Source organism: Squalius cephalus (genome assembly GCF_949319135.1).
Source record: "Squalius cephalus genome assembly, chromosome: 5".
Taxonomy (NCBI): Eukaryota; Metazoa; Chordata; class Actinopteri; order Cypriniformes; family Leuciscidae; genus Squalius; species Squalius cephalus.
The window spans coordinates 50,578,937-50,596,436 of record NC_137126.1 but is presented as its reverse complement, the minus strand read 5'-3'; the positions used below and the strand labels follow the sequence as shown (position 1 = coordinate 50,596,436).

General features: G+C 47.1%; 1 protein-coding gene across 1 annotated transcript in view; it reads left to right on the top strand.

Moving 5' to 3' along the window:
* dcc (DCC netrin 1 receptor) overlaps positions 1 to 17,500 on the top strand; it is a 254,820-nt gene that overhangs the window by 217,765 nt on the left and 19,555 nt on the right. Inside the window, exons 22-26 of the mRNA XM_079871545.1 lie at positions 8,333 to 8,398; positions 8,583 to 8,745; positions 9,363 to 9,583; positions 9,665 to 9,778; positions 14,752 to 14,904. Coding sequence (XP_079727671.1) covers positions 8,333 to 8,398; positions 8,583 to 8,745; positions 9,363 to 9,583; positions 9,665 to 9,778; positions 14,752 to 14,904 — 717 coding nt within the window. The remainder of the gene's footprint in view (positions 1 to 8,332; positions 8,399 to 8,582; positions 8,746 to 9,362; positions 9,584 to 9,664; positions 9,779 to 14,751; positions 14,905 to 17,500) is intronic.

Sequence of the window (17,500 nt, the reverse complement as noted above, 5' to 3'; positions counted from 1 at the left end):
GTGTGTGTGTGTGTGTGTGTGTGTGTGTGTGTGTGTGTGTGTGTGTGTGTGTGTGTGTGTGTGTGTGTGTGTGTGTGTGTGTGTGTGTGTGTGTGTGTATTCCTGCACTCATAAATCAAGGCATCTGTCCTGCGGGTCGTATTGTCAGTGTGAGATTGATGTTTGACAGGTTTCTTCAGCTGAACCCACGAGTCCTGCTCCACTTACTGAACATCATCAACTCAAACACTCCTCAGAGCCTCGTTCTCAGTGATTACTCTGAGATTCAGTCCTCAAACCTCTCTGACTGCCTTCGCTCGGTATTCTGGGGTCTCGTTATAGAGTTCTGTGAAAATATAGAGATTAATCAGGGGTTTTCTTCACTGCAGAAAAAAATCTAAACTTTCCTAAATCAAGATGCATTTACTGGAGAAGTAAAATATTAAAGGTGACATATCATAAAAATCTGACCTTTCCCATGTTTAAGTGCTATAATCGGGTGCTTCTACCAACACAGAAAACGTCTCAGGTTACGACTGCAACCCTTGTTCCCTGAGAAGGGAACGAGACACTGCGTCGACTACGACACTTTGGGGAACGCCCTTAGCGTAACGCGTCTGAAGTATGAAACTAAGCCAATCCTGATAGGTGTTGCTTCATGACGTGATGTGTGACGGCACACAGGGAAGCTACAAAGGGACGCCGGCACACAACAGCATCAGCTTCTGCGATGAAGCAAGCGCTCCCAGGCAGGGGGAGGCGTGGCGGAGGGACACCGTGTCTCGTTCCCTTTCTCAGGGAACAAGGGTTACAGTCGTAACCCGAGACGTTCCCTTTCGAGGGAACTCGAACTGCGTCGACTACGACACTTTGGGGAACGAGTACCCCACTATGCCACAACGAGCCCCAGTGTGAAGCTGCACACAGGCACACTTAAGGGGGTCGCACACCGGACGGGAAGCGCACCGGACGCACACTTTCTCAGTTTATGGCCAGGAATATTGTTATGTTTAAAGGGATACTTCAGGATTTAGCATTAAGCTTTGTATTAGTAGAAAACCTGTAGTCTTTTCGAATTACCGTGCTTTCCACCCTCATATCCCCCTGAGAGGAGAGATTTATGTATTTTTTGTCTGGAAAAAATCCTCCGATGACGCAAAAATCGTCATTTTGCGTCATCGGAGGATTTTTTGGCCAGAGGTTAAAGACTACAGCCAGTAGATGGCGTTGTTCTGCATGTTTTCAGCCCGCCCATACAGGGTTGGATCTCACTCACATAATGCACACAGTGTCAGCCGTCTTTCTTTGGAAGCTAAGCTAGCAGGCTCTTGTTCTGTGGAGAAAGCTGAATAGTAGGAGAAAGCTGAGTAGTAGGGGTTACCATCCTCCTTTTCCCGGACTTGTCTGGCGGGCGAGATCGTTCAAAATGTCCGGGATTCAGCTTTTGCGTTCTGCGGTCGCCATTCATTGTTTACATGCACACCTCTTGTTTCAATCTAACTGAGTTCATTCCGATCGGTGAATCTGAATGTAGTGTTTACATGAACGCTAAACAAGTGATCGGTTGATGTGTGTTTTAACATTGCTAAGAAAATTCCCGCTCCTCCGTGAGAGATGCGAGACCCGGCGCGTCTCAGTAATCACGCCACCGGCCTCGTGCCGTTCTCCCGCGCCCCTCAGCCTCGTCCTGCTCGCCACAGTAAACATGATGAGGTTCTCCCGCGGCCCTCCGCCTCGTCCTGCTCGCCACAGTAAACATGATGAGGTTCTCCCGCGGCCCTCAGCCTCGTCCTGCTCGCCACAGTAAACATGATGAGGTTCTCCCGCGGCCCTCAGCCTCGTCCTGCTCGCCACAGTAAACATGATGACGTTCTCCCGCGCCGCCTCGTCCTGCTCGCCACAGTAAACATGATGAGGTTCTCCCGCGGCCCTCAGCCTCGTCCTGCTCGCCACAGTAAACATGATGAGGTTCTCCCGCGGCCCTCAGCCTCGTCCTGCTCGCCACAGTAAACATGATGAGGTTCTCCCGCGGCCCTCAGCCTCGTCCTGCTCGCCACAGTAAACATGATGACGCTCTCCCGCGCCGCCTCGTCCTGCTCGCCACAGTAAACATGATGAGGTTCTCCCGCGGCCCTCAGTCTCGTCCTGCTCGCCACAGTAAACATGATGAGGTTCTCCCGCGGCCCTCAGCCTCGTCCTGCTCGCCACAGTAAACATGATGACGTTCTCCCGCGGCCCTCAGCCTCGTCCTGCTCGCCACAGTAAACATGATGAGGTTCTCCCGCGGCCCTCAGCCTCGTCCTGCTCGCCACAGTAAACATGATGACGTTCTCCCGCGGCCCTCAGCCTCGTCCTGCTCGCCACAGTAAACATGATGACGTTCTCCCGCTCCCCTCAGCCTCGTCCTGCTCGCCACAGTAAACATGATGACGTTCTCCCGCGGCCCTCAGCCTCGTCCTGCTCGCCACAGTAAACATGATGACGTTCTCCCGCGCCCCTCAGCCTCGTCCTGCTCGCCACAGTAAACATGATGACGTTCTCCCGCGGCCCTCAGCCTCGTCCTGCTCGCCACAGTAAACATGATGACGTTCTCCCGCGGCCCTCAGCCTCGTCCTGCTCGCCACAGTAAACATGATGAGGTTCTCCCGCGGCCCTCAGTCTCGTCCTGCTCGCCACAGTAAACATGATGAGGTTCTCCCGCGGCCCTCAGTCTCGTCCTGCTCGCCACAGTAAACATGATGACGCTCTCCCGCGCCGCCTCGTCCTGCTCGCCACAGTAAACATGATGAGGTTCTCCCGCGGCCCTCAGTCTCGTCCTGCTCGCCACAGTAAACATGATGACGTTCTCCCGCGGCCCTCAGCCTCGTCCTGCTCGCCACAGTAAACATGATGACGTTCTCCCGCGGCCCTCAGTCTCGTCCTGCTCGCCACAGTAAACATGATGAGGTTCTCCCGCGGCCCTCAGTCTCGTCCTGCTCGCCACAGTAAACATGATGACGTTCTCCCGCGGCCCTCAGTCTCGTCCTGCTCGCCACAGTAAACATGATGACGTTCTCCCGCGGCCCTCAGCCTCGTCCTGCTCGCCACAGTAAACATGATGACGTTCTCCCGCGCCCCTCAGCCTCGTCCTGCTCGCCACAGTAAACATGATGAGGTTCTCCCGCGGCCCTCAGTCTCGTCCTGCTCGCCACAGTAAACATGATGAGGTTCTCCCGCGGCCCTCAGCCTCGTCCTGCTCGCCACAGTAAACATGATGACGTTCTCCCGCGGCCCTCAGCCTCGTCCTGCTCGCCACAGTAAACATGATGACGCTCTCCCGCGCCGCCTCGTCCTGCTCGCCACAGTAAACATGATGAGGTTCTCCCGCGGCCCTCAGCCTCGTCCTGCTCGCCACAGTAAACATGATGACGTTCTCCCGCGGCCCTCAGCCTCGTCCTGCTCGCCACAGTAAACATGATGACGCTCTCCCGCGCCGCCTCGTCCTGCTCGCCACAGTAAACATGATGAGGTTCTCCCGCGGCCCTCAGCCTCGTCCTGCTCGCCACAGTAAACATGATGACGTTCTCCCGCGGCCCTCAGCCTCGTCCTGCTCGCCACAGTAAACATGATGACGCTCTCCCGCGCCGCCTCGTCCTGCTCGCCACAGTAAACATGATGACGTTCTCCCGCGGCCGTCAGCCTCGTCCTGCTCGCCACAGTAAACATGATGAGGTTCTCCCGCGGCCGTCAGCCTCGTCCTGCTCGCCACAGTAAACATGATGAGGTTCTCCCGCGGCCGTCAGCCTCGTCCTGCTCGCCACAGTAAACATGATGACGTTCTCCCGCGGCCGTCAGCCTCGTCCTGCTCGCCACAGTAAACATGATGAGGTTCTCCCGCGGCCGTCAGCCTCGTCCTGCTCGCCACAGTAAACATGATGAGGTTCTCCCGCGGCCGTCAGCCTCGTCCTGCTCGCCACAGTAAACATGATGACGCTCTCCCGCGCCGCCTCGTCCTGCTCGCCACAGTAAACATGATGAGGTTCTCCCGCGCCGCCTCGTCCTGCTCGCCACAGTAAACATGATGAGGTTCTCCCGCGGCCGTCAGCCTCGTCCTGCTCGCCACAGTAAACATGATGACGCTCTCCCGCGGCCCTCAGCCTCGTCCTGCTCGCCACAGTAAACATGATGAGGTTCTCCCGCGGCCCTCAGCCTCGTCCTGCTCGCCACAGTAAACATGATGAGGTTCTCCCGCGGCCTCAGCCTCGTCCTGCTCGCCACAGTAAACATGATGAGGTTCTCCCGCGGCCTCAGCCTCGTCCTGCTCGCCACAGTAAACATGATGAGGTTCTCCCGCGGCCTCAGTAAACATGATGAGGTTCTCCCGCGGCCGTCAGCCTCGTCCTGCTCGCCACAGTAAACATGATGACGTTCTCCCGCGGCCCTCAGTCTCGTCCTGCTCGCCACAGTAAACATGATGAGGTTCTCCCGCGCCGCCTCGTCCTGCTCGCCACAGTAAACATGATGAGGTTCTCCCGCGCCGCCTCGTCCTGCTCGCCACAGTAAACATGATGAGGTTCTCCCGCGGCCGTCAGCCTCGTCCTGCTCGCCACAGTAAACATGATGACGCTCTCCCGCGGCCCTCAGCCTCGTCCTGCTCGCCACAGTAAACATGATGAGGTTCTCCCGCGGCCCTCAGCCTCGTCCTGCTCGCCACAGTAAACATGATGAGGTTCTCCCGCGGCCTCAGCCTCGTCCTGCTCGCCACAGTAAACATGATGAGGTTCTCCCGCGGCCTCAGCCTCGTCCTGCTCGCCACAGTAAACATGATGAGGTTCTCCCGCGGCCTCAGTAAACATGATGAGGTTCTCCCGCGGCCGTCAGCCTCGTCCTGCTCGCCACAGTAAACATGATGACGTTCTCCCGCGGCCCTCAGTCTCGTCCTGCTCGCCACAGTAAACATGATGAGGTTCTCCCGCGCCGCCTCGTCCTGCTCGCCACAGTAAACATGATGAGGTTCTCCCGCGCCGCCTCGTCCTGCTCGCCACAGTAAACATGATGAGGTTCTCCCGCGCCGCCTCGTCCTGCTTGCCACAGTAAACATGATGAGGTTCTCCCGCGGCCGTCAGCCTCGTCCTGCTCGCCACAGTAAACATGATGACGTTCTCCCGCGCCGCCTCGTCCTGCTCGCCACAGTAAACATGATGAGGTTCTCCCGCGCCGCCTCGTCCTGCTCGCCACAGTAAACATGATGAGGTTCTCCCGCGGCCGTCAGCCTCGTCCTGCTCGCCACAGTAAACATGATGAGGTTCTCCCGCGGCCCTCAGTCTCGTCCTGCTCGCCACAGTAAACATGATGAGGTTCTCCCGCGGCCCTCAGTCTCGTCCTGCTCGCCACAGTAAACATGATGAGGTTCTCCCGCGGCCCTCAGCCTCGTCCTGCTCGCCACAGTAAACATGATGACGCTCTCCCGCGCCGCCTCGTCCTGCTCGCCACAGTAAACATGATGACGCTCTCCCGCGCCGCCTCGTCCTGCTCGCCACAGTAAACATGATGACGCTCTCCCGCGCCGCCTCGTCCTGCTCGCCACAGTAAACATGATGACGTTCTCCCGCGCCGCCTCGTCCTGCTCGCCACAGTAAACATGATGAGGTTCTCCCGCGGCCGTCAGTCTCGTCCTGCTCGCCACAGTAAACATGATGACGCTCTCCCGCGCCGCCTCGTCCTGCTCGCCACAGTAAACATGATGACGCTCTCCCGCGCCGCCTCGTCCTGCTCGCCACAGTAAACATGATGACGTTCTCCCGCGGCCCTCAGTCTCGTCCTGCTCGCCACAGTAAACATGATGAGGTTCTCCCGCGGCCCTCAGCCTCGTCCTGCTCGCCACAGTAAACATGATGACGCTCTCCCGCGCCGCCTCGTCCTGCTCGCCACAGTAAACATGATGAGGTTCTCCCGCGGCCGTCAGTCTCGTCCTGCTCGCCACAGTAAACATGATGAGGTTCTCCCGCGGCCCTCAGCCTCGTCCTGCTCGCCACAGTAAACATGATGACGCTCTCCCGCGCCGCCTCGTCCTGCTCGCCACAGTAAACATGATGACGTTCTCCCGCGGCCCTCAGTCTCGTCCTGCTCGCCACAGTAAACATGATGAGGTTCTCCCGCGGCCGTCAGCCTCGTCCTGCTCGCCACAGTAAACATGATGACGCTCTCCCGCGCCGCCTCGTCCTGCTCGCCACAGTAAACATGATGAGGTTCTCCCGCGCCGCCTCGTCCTGCTCGCCACAGTAAACATGATGACGCTCTCCCGCGCCGCCTCGTCCTGCTCGCCACAGTAAACATGATGAGGTTCTCCCGCGGCCCTCAGCCTCGTCCTGCTCGCCACAGTAAACATGATGAATGAATGGCGACTGTAGAACGCAAAAGCCGAATCCCGGACATTTTGGGCGATCTCAAAATCCCAGGCAGACTCGTCACGGAGACTCACTGGTAGCCTAGCCTTGTTGTTTTCAACTGCGCTCTCTAACCGGTAGGCGTGGCCTCCTAGGGCAACGAAGCAAGTGCATTCTGGGAGTTGTTGTCTTTCATCCACATAAGCCAAAAATACACTTTCTGGCTTTTCTCAGTCTAGAAAGCTCCAAATTAAAAAATTTCTTCACATTTCTTTTACATAAATGACCCATTTTAAATACACATTCATCTTTCCAGAGGTGAAGTATCCCTTTAAGGACATTATGGAATTAAGATCATGTCTGTAATATGTTATGATTATACTGTACAATTAAATACAATAGTTGCTGAGTCTGCAGTCTGAACACTTTACCTCAGAGCGTCTGTTAACTGAATGAATTGAGAATATCACCTGAAGATCCGATAACATCAGCAGTTTTCATCCACGCAGATGATTTCTGTAAATTAATGTAAAACTAAATGTATATTGCAGCACAGGGTGAAGTCAGTATATACATTAACTACGATTTGAGACAAATAAATGTAAATGTAATATAAAACGATGTAAATGGCGCTCTGTGGCGCGGCAGGATTTTGAACAAGCTCCTGAGCCGATGCTGGCGCCGCGGACAGACGCCGAATGGCGCCGCCGGTGTGTGGACACTCATAGAGAATAATGTGTTTGAACTTTAAAGACGTGGCGCTGCGCTTCTCGTCCGGTGTGCGACCCCCTTTAGGACGAGAGTGCCTGGCGTAGAAGGATTGTCCAGGCTGTAGAATCTGATGAAAGTGTGAGGAGTGGCCCGTCCTGTTGCATCACACACTTCTTGGATCGGGGCCCCTGAGAGGAGGGTTCTAGGGGACGCCATGCCTCTGGTTCAATGAGCCCTCACAGCCAAAGGTGAAGGCAAGCTGCACACCTGATAGGCCATAGAGATGGCCCGAACAACCCAGTTACTGATGGTCCGTTTGGATGCGGGAAGCCCTCTCCTGGGCGACCCAAAACACACCAGCAACCGGTCTGACTTCCGCCATGAAGAAGACCTCTGGACATATATCTTGAGAGCTCTGACAGGGCAGAGCAAATGAAGTCTTTCTCACCCGCCGTCACGTGAGGTGGAGGATGAAAAGCCTGCAGAACCGTATTAGATGCACTTTAGGCACATAGCCCGGCGTTCGTTCACTGGGTCGACTGCAGTCCGCAACAACCCGTTGAATTTCGATGGGCGGAATCGAACTAACCCTTCTCTACTGTGTGCAGAACCCAAGGAGAAACATTTGGCAGGTCTTGCCATGCTTTGAGATATTCTACTAAGGGAACCAGCCTCTCGAGACTGATTTCAGTATAATTCAAGATTCGTTCTCGATCACTGAAGCGGCTCTCCGGCACGGTTACACACACAGCACGACATTTGGTCTGCACTCGCTACTGGTTATTCTGGGATTCTGGATGAGGGAGATTGGCCTGTTTGGTTATTGCCGGAGTTTCTGAAGCTTGTGTAAAGGCTCCGCCCTCTTCTGGACGGAGGCGGAGCTAAAGCTCATTTGCATTTAAAGAGACACACACAAAAAACGGCGCGTTTTTCATCACACCCAAAAAGGAGAAAATTTGACAAGTTCTAATAAATGATCTGAGGGGATTTTGAGCTGAAATTTGACAGACACATTCTGGGGACACCAGAGATTTATTTTACAGCTTGTGAAAAAGGGCATAATATGTCACCTTTAAAGAAGAATAGTAGTGCTTTAGGTGATGTTTAAGGGGTGTTTGAGTCTGTGAAAGTGATGGAGTGCTGCAATAAACCCATCTGTTGTATATAGTTGTGTGCGTGTGCGTGTGTGTGTGTGTGTGTGTGTTTGTGTGTGTGCGTGTGTGTGTGTGTGTGTGTGTCTCTCACCCTGATCTCAGCGCTTCTCTCTCTGGTCTCAGGTCGTCATGGAGACAGCTCTTACTGGCCCTCGGACAATAACCCGATTGATATGAGCAATCTGAACGGTAGGAACACATGCATCACACAGATGCACAATTTTGTGATTGTGTTTGTTTGTGCCAGAGAAATGCACTTGCTTTTTTACTGCAACATGAAATCAACAGTGAAAACATTGTTTGCATTGTAGTGCAAAGAGTCCGAGCTTAAGAGTGAAAGTGAATGAGATGTGTCGATGTTTTCTGACTCCAGAGCCTCCTATTGGTCAGATGCGGCCGCCACACGGCAGTGTGACACCACAGAAGAACAGCAACCTGCTCGTCATCATCGTGGTTTCCGTGGGAGCCATTACGGTGGTCGTCGTGGTGATCGTCGCTCTGATCTGCACCCGTCGCTCGTCCGCTCAGCAGAGGAAGTGAGTTTATCTCTCTCTCTCTCTCTCTCTCTCTCTCTCTCTCTCTCTCTCTCTCTCTCTCTCTCTCTCTCTCTCTCTCTCTCTCTTTCTTCCGTCAAAAAAAATTTTCTGCATTTTGACAATTCAGAGCCACCGAATGACGAATACGGAAAAAACTCATACGAAAATTTCGGACTCAGTGTGCAAGGACCTTTACCCTTGATAAAAGAATTGCGCTTAATCATATTGAATGTGCACTTTTAAGGATACGTTTACATGACAACGATATGCTTAAAACGGAGAAGATTTTCCTTTAAATTTTCCACGTAAAGACGACATCATTGTCAAAACGATCCGCATTCACACGGATCCATGAGAACGGCTGAAAGCGCTGTATTCTGCTGCCAGGCCAGTAGATGGCGATGAAACACTATAGACTGAACACGTAATATGCATGTGCATGATGTCATAGTCTTTAGAGATTTGCATTTTTGTCGTTTACACGGAGACCGTTTTCAAAAGTTTGCGTTTTCAGGCGCACAAAACGCCGTTTTGTAACACGAGAATGAACCTCATTGGTTCTTGCTGAAGCTCAAACTTCAAGAGTTTCATTCCTCTATATCGTGTCTTTGCTGTAGGAAACGTGCGACACACAGCGCAGGCAAGCGTAAGGGCAGCCAGAAGGACCTGCGACCTCCTGACCTCTGGATCCACCATGAGGAGATGGAGCTGAAGAACATGGAGAAGCCCTCAAGCTCCGCCCCCTCGGGCCGAGACTCACCAATCCAGAGCCAGGAGATGGCGCCGGTCAGCCACAGCCAATCAGAGAGCCAGATGGGCAGCAAGAGCAGCCACTCAGGTGAGAGCATGTAATCTCCGGAGGTGTGTGTGTGTGTGTGTGTGTGTCCATGTCTCACATTAACCCTGTTCTCCTCTTCAGGCGCTGATGGTGATGAAGCCTCCAGTATCTCCACATTAGAGAGATCGTTAGCCGCTCGCAGGCCCACGCGCACCAAGATGATGATTCCCATGGACTCGCAGCCCAGCAACACACGTGAGACACGCTTACGTTTTTTAGCTTTTAGTATGAATATATTAGCTTAAAGCTAATGAAAAAGCTGGTGTGTTCCAAAACAATGACAAAATTCGCATTTAGGAGATATAAACATTCAAAACTTGCTCTCTCACTTCCGCTAAAACGAATCATGGATTTTTATGACATCACCGCGACTTCAGCTTCTCATCACATCTTCTGTCCAATCACATGCTCTCTATGTTTATATATTTGTGCATTTGAGCATCATGTGTTGTAGAGCTGCCGAACTCAGACTCACAGACCTTTCAGGAGGACAGCGAGTGAATGCACGGCAAAAATGCTTTTCTTACTCAGTATTTTTCCAAATATCTAAAGATTCTTAAATCAAGATGCGTTTACTAGATGAGTAAAATGACAAAAGATATTATGTCTTGTTTTCCAGGGGAATTAATCAATATTAAGTGAGTTGTTGCTTAAAAAAAGCTAAATTATCTGCCAATGGAGTCAGAAAAATAATGTTAATTCAAACAGAAACAAGATTATTTTTCTTACCACATTGGCAGATCATTTTGCTTGTTTTAAGCAAAATCGAAGTCAATTTTTATTTATTTCCCCCAAAACAAGACATAATATCTTATGGCATTTTACTCCTCTAGTAAATGCATCTTGATTTAAGAATGTTTAGATATTTGGACTGGAAACAAGACAAAAATACTAAGAAAAGCATTTGTGCAGTGTGTGAATATGAGCGTGTCGCTGTCATTCCTTTCATAAGGGCTTGTTTTGGGTGAAACACACGCGGCTCTGATTCCTCATATGACGGGATCATGTGACGCTCCGATGCTTTCCTCTTCCCGGGACACGCGTTTGATCCCGTCCCGGGAGCGTCTCCTCTTCGACCTCCTGCTGGGATCCTTCATCCTGCGCTTTCATTACGATCCTCAAACAAGCTTCATCTCTGTCCTCTGGGAAAACCAGGAAGGAGGAGCGGCTTCTCCCGGGAAAAACCTGGGAGGAAGTGGAGTTTTGACAGGAAGTGGAATATGAGAGTCATCATGAGTGAAAGAGTTCAAACTGAGCAAGATTTAACGTTTAACCAAGTGATGATGAGAAACAGAATATAGACGCTTTCTAGTATCATTTCATTTTATATACAGAAAACTGCAAAAAATGCTTTTCTTATTCAGTATTTTTGTCTTGTTTCCAGTCCAAATATCTAAAATATTCTTAAATCAAGATGCATTTACTAGATGAGTAATAAAAATAATAAAAATAATAGTGTGATTCCCGTGAAAAATAATAATAAAAAATAAAAATAAGTGAGTTTTTGCTTAAAACAAGTGAAATTATCTACCAATAATCTTGTTTCTGTTTGAATTAACATTATTTTTCTATATAATGAATATATTAATGAAAGGGTATATTATATTTATAATAATTATAAATTATAAAAAGATTAAAATAAATGAGTAAATAAATACATTTGAATAAAATTACATTCAAATTAAATAAACAAGTATACATAATTATATATTATATTATAGATAAATATTTAATATATTTATATATAATAATATAACATTTTTATATAAATGAATTAATATAAATGTATATAATTTTTCAGTGTATAAATTGGGTGTTTATAAAAGATAGATGTGTTTTAAATGTTAGCATGGGCTCCCTCACACAAGGATGATCATATTTGAACTTATGAACTGATAAGAATGGAAATGTTTACCTTGAAATGCAATGAAAGTTGCTTTGGATAAAAGCGTCTGCCAAATGCATAAATGCATAAATGTAAATATGGGGATCTGTGTATCTAGAAGATGTCCAGTTGATTCCTTCTGCATTTGTACACACACACACACACACACACACACACACACACACACACACACACACACACATAACTCCTGCTCACCTCAATGCAGAGGATTTTACGTTTTTTTTTATATCCTGAAACATTTGGATGCACACAATGTAGGCAAAAACTCTCACACACACACACACACACTCACACGCACGCACACGCACACACACACACACACACACAGGGCCGTGCACAGACCTTTTGAGGGACATGTGTTGAAACTGAAAAATTTAATAAGCCTACATAGGAAGAAATGGTCACACCTTCATGACGAATTCAATAACACAAAATAATAGTCTCAAAAGCTTTAGATTTATTCACTATTAATAACAACCATAATAATAATATAGATAATATAGCTATACAGGGTTTCAGGGATTCTTTAGCCCTAAAAAAACATGTTTTACTACATTTATATACAGTATGTGAAGACGAGCGGAGAGTAGAGAATACTCTCTGCTCGATTCAAAGATTAGATAGTGAATACATGCATATTAAAAGCCTTGAATTAACCATAATTTAATATTATTAACATAACATGATTAAATGTTAATAAATTAAGTGTACCAGCAATCATAAATCAAAGAAGAAATTTCTTATCCTAAATGACCTAGGTGACGAGGATCACTCAGTCGCTTTGTGTACGAAACACTCAGTTTTTCCTGTTGTAAAATACATTTGGCCAAAATCTAATTTTATAAAAGATGAAATGCTAATGAACAGATTATTTAAGTGTAGGCTGTGTGTTTGCTATGACTAGATGGCAAATGCTAGACCTCTCTCTCAGGTCCCACATGTCTCAGTCAGACATCAAATAAATAAAATATGAGCCTTTATAGACATAGTGTTTAGTACTTATTCAAACAACGAGATCTTTGTTTCCCCTTGCAAAACTTCGTTCAGCTGCTGCGGAACTTCAGTTCGTTCAGTCAAGATAGCGGGGCGGAGTTATCAGATAGCGGGGCGGAGTTATCAGATAGAAGGGCGGAGTTCTCAGATAGTGGGGCGGAGTTTTTAGATAGAGGGGCGGAGTTCTCCAACAGAGGGGTGGAGTTATCAGACAGAGGGGGCGGAGTTATCAGATAGAGGGGTGGAGTTATCCGATAGTGGGGCGGAGTTATCCGATAGTGGGGCGGAGTTATCAGAAAGTGGGACGGAGTTCTCAGATAGAATGGCGGATTAATCAGACAGAGGGGTCGAGTTATCAGACAGAGGGGGCGGAGTTATCAGATAGAGGGGTGGAGTTATCAGATAGAGGGGCGGAGGTATCAGATAGCGGGGCGGGTTATCAGATAGAGGGAGCGGAGTTATCAGATAGGGGGAGGAGTTATCAGATAGAGGGGCGGAGTTATCAGATAGAGGGGCTGGTTATCAGATAGAGGGAGCGGAGTTATCATATAGAGGGGCAGAGTTATCAGATAGGGGGAGGAGTTATCATATAGATGGGCAGAGTTATCAGATAGAGGGGCGGGTTATCAGATAGATGGTGGAGTTATCAGATGGGGGAGGAGTTATCAGATAGAGGGGCGGAGTTATCAGATAGAGGGCGGAGTTATCATATAGAGGGAGCAGAGTTATCAGATAGGGGGAGGAGTTATCATATAGAGGGGCAGAGTTATCAGATAGAGGGGCGGGTTATCAGATAGAGGGCGGAGTTATCATATTGAGGGGCAGAGTTATCAGATAGGGGGAGGAGTTATCATATAGAGGGGCAGAGTTATCAGATAGAGGGGCGGGTTATCAGATAGATGGTGGAGTTATCCGATAGGGGAGGAGTTATCAGATAGAGGGGCGGAGTTATCAGATAGAGGGCGGAGTTATCATATAGAGGGGGCGGAGTTATCAGGTTTACTGACAGTTTGAGGATCGAACAAGATTTACACAAGCTCTTTTTAAGAAATTTCATTGGCTAAATATTTGTAAAACTGACTGACAGACGTAAAGGGTGACCAATAGCATTGATTTATTGAAGAAAGAAAAAAAACACCACCACCAAAATAATTGGCACTTTGTAGTGTGATGGCAAAAAGGGCATGTGCTCTACACAGGTTGAGCCCTACACACACAGAGAGAGAGAGAGAGAGAGAGAGAGAGAGAGAGTTTGCAGTCAATCAGAGACAGAGAGAGAATGAATAATTAATTAACTGTGAATCTGCTGCTGGTTTCTGAAGGCTCCTTCATCATCTCTCACGGATCCTGATGTTGTTCTGTTCAGGGTTTGTTAAAAGAGCTTCTGCTCCTGAAGGGCTTCTGCTGTTTCCTGTTTTTCTATCCTGAAACATTTGGATGCACAAAATGTAGGCAAAACCTCACACACACACGCGCACACACACAAAGAGAGAGTTTTCAGTCAATCAGCAGTTGCTCGTCTGGGGCAGTTTAGTAGATAGAAATCTCAACACTTCAGGCAATTTATCAGTCCTCTCTCTCTCTCTCTCTCTCTCTCTCTCTCTCTGTGAGGTTTTCAATGTCAAGGTCAGAGTTTCTCCTGTGAATCTGCTGTGAGTTTCTGTGGCTTCACGGTCAGGTTTGTTAAAGAGGTTCTGCTGTTTCCCGGTCCCCGGATCGGCGTTATTGAGGAGTTTGAGTCAGACTAATGGGGGTCTGCATTTCACTGGCAAGGGGCTGAAATCTAAACACTTTTCCTCTTGTAGGTGTTTAAATATTTAAACATGATTAATGATTAGAGTGAATCAGAGCAGCGGCTCTTCAGGAACCCTAGGGCTCTATACAGAACCCCAATGAGTGCATTCATGTCTTGTGTTTTCTCATGACGTGTGTGTGTGTGTGTGTGTGTGTGTGTGTGTGTGTGTGTGTGTGTGTGTGTGTGTGTGTGTGTGTGTGTGTGTGTGTGTGTGTGTGTGTTCCAGCGGTGGTCAGTGCCATTCAGTGTCAAGAATAGACTAGTTATCAATTACATAACAAAGAAATGAAACGACTAGTCTATTCTTGGGCTATGGTTTAGACATCTGTTAAATTTTCACTGACAGTCCAAATTTTGCCTAGTTTTAGACGTGTGGTATGTGTGTTTGGACAGCTATTAGATGTCTTTTAAACGCAAAATTGCTTGCTGGGTTGTGTCTTGTGTTTTCTCATGATGTTTGTGTGTGTGTTCCAGCGGTGGTCAGTGCTATCCCGGTTCCCACACTGGAGAGCAGCCAGTATCCGGGAATCCTACCGTCTCCCACCTGTGGTTTCAGCGCTCACCCGAAGTTCACCCTGAGGCCGATGCCGTTCTCCACGCTCACCGTGGACCGCGGTTACGCTTCCGGTGAGGCTCCTGCCATTCAGAAACACTGTTCTAGAGGCTCCGGGGAACGTTTCAGAAGACATCAACAAAAATGTGTTTTTATGCACTGCATACTTACTCAGTACTTTTGTCTTGTTTCCAGTCCAAATATCTAATCTAATCTAATATCTAATGCCATATGATATTATGTCTCGTTTTCTGGGGGGATTTTTTAAAACAAGCTAAATTAAAGGTGCAGTGTGTAGGTTTTAGCGGCATCTAGTGGTGAGGTTGTGAATTGCACCCAACAGAAGTTACGGTGGCCGACAGGAAGTGATGTCGTCGTCTGAGACAGCAGAGAGTAGCCAGTTAAGCGATGAGGTTTCTTTACAAAGATAAATTAATAAAATTAGCTTTACTTAATTATTCAGTAAAGCCGCAGTTGCGCTGCTGGTAAGGCTTCTGTGTTTCCGCGTTTGAGAAAGTTTGAGAAGAAATTAACTAAATGTGTTTTTATGGCTTTTAAAAAATCTGGTTTCACTTTATTTGGTCCCACTTTTATATTAAGTGGCTTTAAGTACAATATACTTACATCGAAAAATATGTGCAATGTAGTTATTGTGTTGATGTTGTATATTGAGGTGTGAGACAGGTGAGGTTTAAGGGAAGGGTCAACAGTGGAATTACAAATGTAATTACATGCAGGTATTCTCAAAATATAAGTACAATGTAAAAACATGTATGTACACAATAAGTCCATTGTATCAAATTATTAATTTTAATGTAAAGCCACTAAATATAAAGTGGGACCCTTTATTTTAAGGTGTCGTTGTTACAGTGTAATTATATATTTAAGTACTGAGTAATATTAATTAACTACATGTACTTACTATAGGGTTAGGGTAGGATTAGGGTTTGGTTGAGGGTTAGTTGCGTGTAATTATGTATAATTCACTGTTATTACTATGGTAAGTACATGTAACATATGTAACAAGGACAATGTAAAAAAAAAAAGTTTAACCAAAAATCTTTTCTTTACAACTCCAGAAAACCAGTTATTTACAGTGTATAATTATTCGAGAGTAACGTCAGCTGTTACTAGATCGACCAATCACAACACAGCAACACAAACGTCTGTTTTATCCGTGTCGTTTATAGATGTAGGCGTCCCTGAATACACCAGGTTCCTCTCGCTCTGTCTCGCTCTGTTTTAGTCTGAGCTTTAAATGAGTTTGTTAGCAGAAGACATTGATTTGATTTGGTTCTTTGGCAGCAGCTGGAGTCTGTTCGCTTCATTGAAATAAATGACATTTTCTAAGAGGCTCTTAGTGAGCAGAAGTATTTGCACAAACAACGTCTCTGAGGGAGAAAAGTTCACAGAGACTTTGAGTGTGAGAGACTCTGGCGTGATGAGATCCGAGCGCCGGAGGTCTGGGTCACGCTGACTTCAGTTAACACACGATCAACATGTATTTGCATGATTACAGCTGGAAAAATACAACTTTTGTTTCCAAATGACCAAAGTTCACATACTTTAATGAGCCACGGTCTGTGCCATCATGCAAACTACATTTGAATTATTAATTCAATAACTGTCAATCTTACAAGATTCCTCAATTTCAATCAAATTATGTTCTCATCACTCAAATCGATTCTAATACTGAATATTAATTTTCTCCAGAGCAGCTAGATATATAAATAAACTAAAGCTTTGAAGCAATCTGTATTGTAAAAGCACTGTATAAATAAAGGCTTGACTTGAACCCCAAAATATTATTTATTTGCTTTGAGGTAAAACTCACTGAACTCAGATGCTTCACATCATTAGTTTGTCTTCTCCTGTGATTGGCTGCTGTTTATTTTAATTCAATCCAATTCACATTTAGTTGTACAGCGCTTTTCACAATACACATCATTTTAAAGCAGCTTTACAGAAAATGCATGAGTCCATATTACAATTTACAATGATGTGTTATCAGAGGGAACTGTCTGAGTTATGTATTTCAGAAATAAACATATAAAAATCACAGTTAGCGAAAAATGTATTAATTTAAACAATGTAATAATGCAGAAACAACGAGCTCATTGAAGTAATGAATACTTGTTTGTCAACAAATGATTATGACATTTAGAAAAATGTAGCATTTATGCCTTTCATTTGCATAAAGTTGAGCTTTCCCATTTTACTACTTTAGTAAATGCATCTTGATTTAAGATTTTTTTTATATTTTGACTGGAAACAAGACAAATATATTATAAGTATGAAAAGGACTTTTTGCAGTGTGGCTGCTGTTTATGCCTCTCATTTGCATAAAGTTGAGCTTTTCGTCTGATGTGTGTGTGTTTTCCCCAAGCGTTCTGCATATGTGTGTGTGTGTGTGTGTTTTCCCCAAGCATTCGCCTGGTGTGTGTGTGTGTGTGTGTGTGTGTGTGTGTGTGTGTGTGTGTGTGTGTGTGTGTGTGTGTGTGTGTGTTTTCCCCAAGCATTCGCCTGATGTGTGTGTGTGTGTGTGTGTGTGTTTTCCCCAAGTCAAGTCAAGTCACCTTTATTTATACAGCGCTTTTTACAATACAGATTGTATGAAAGCAGATTCACAGTGATAACATGAAAATAATACAACAAAGTTTGTTTCTAGAA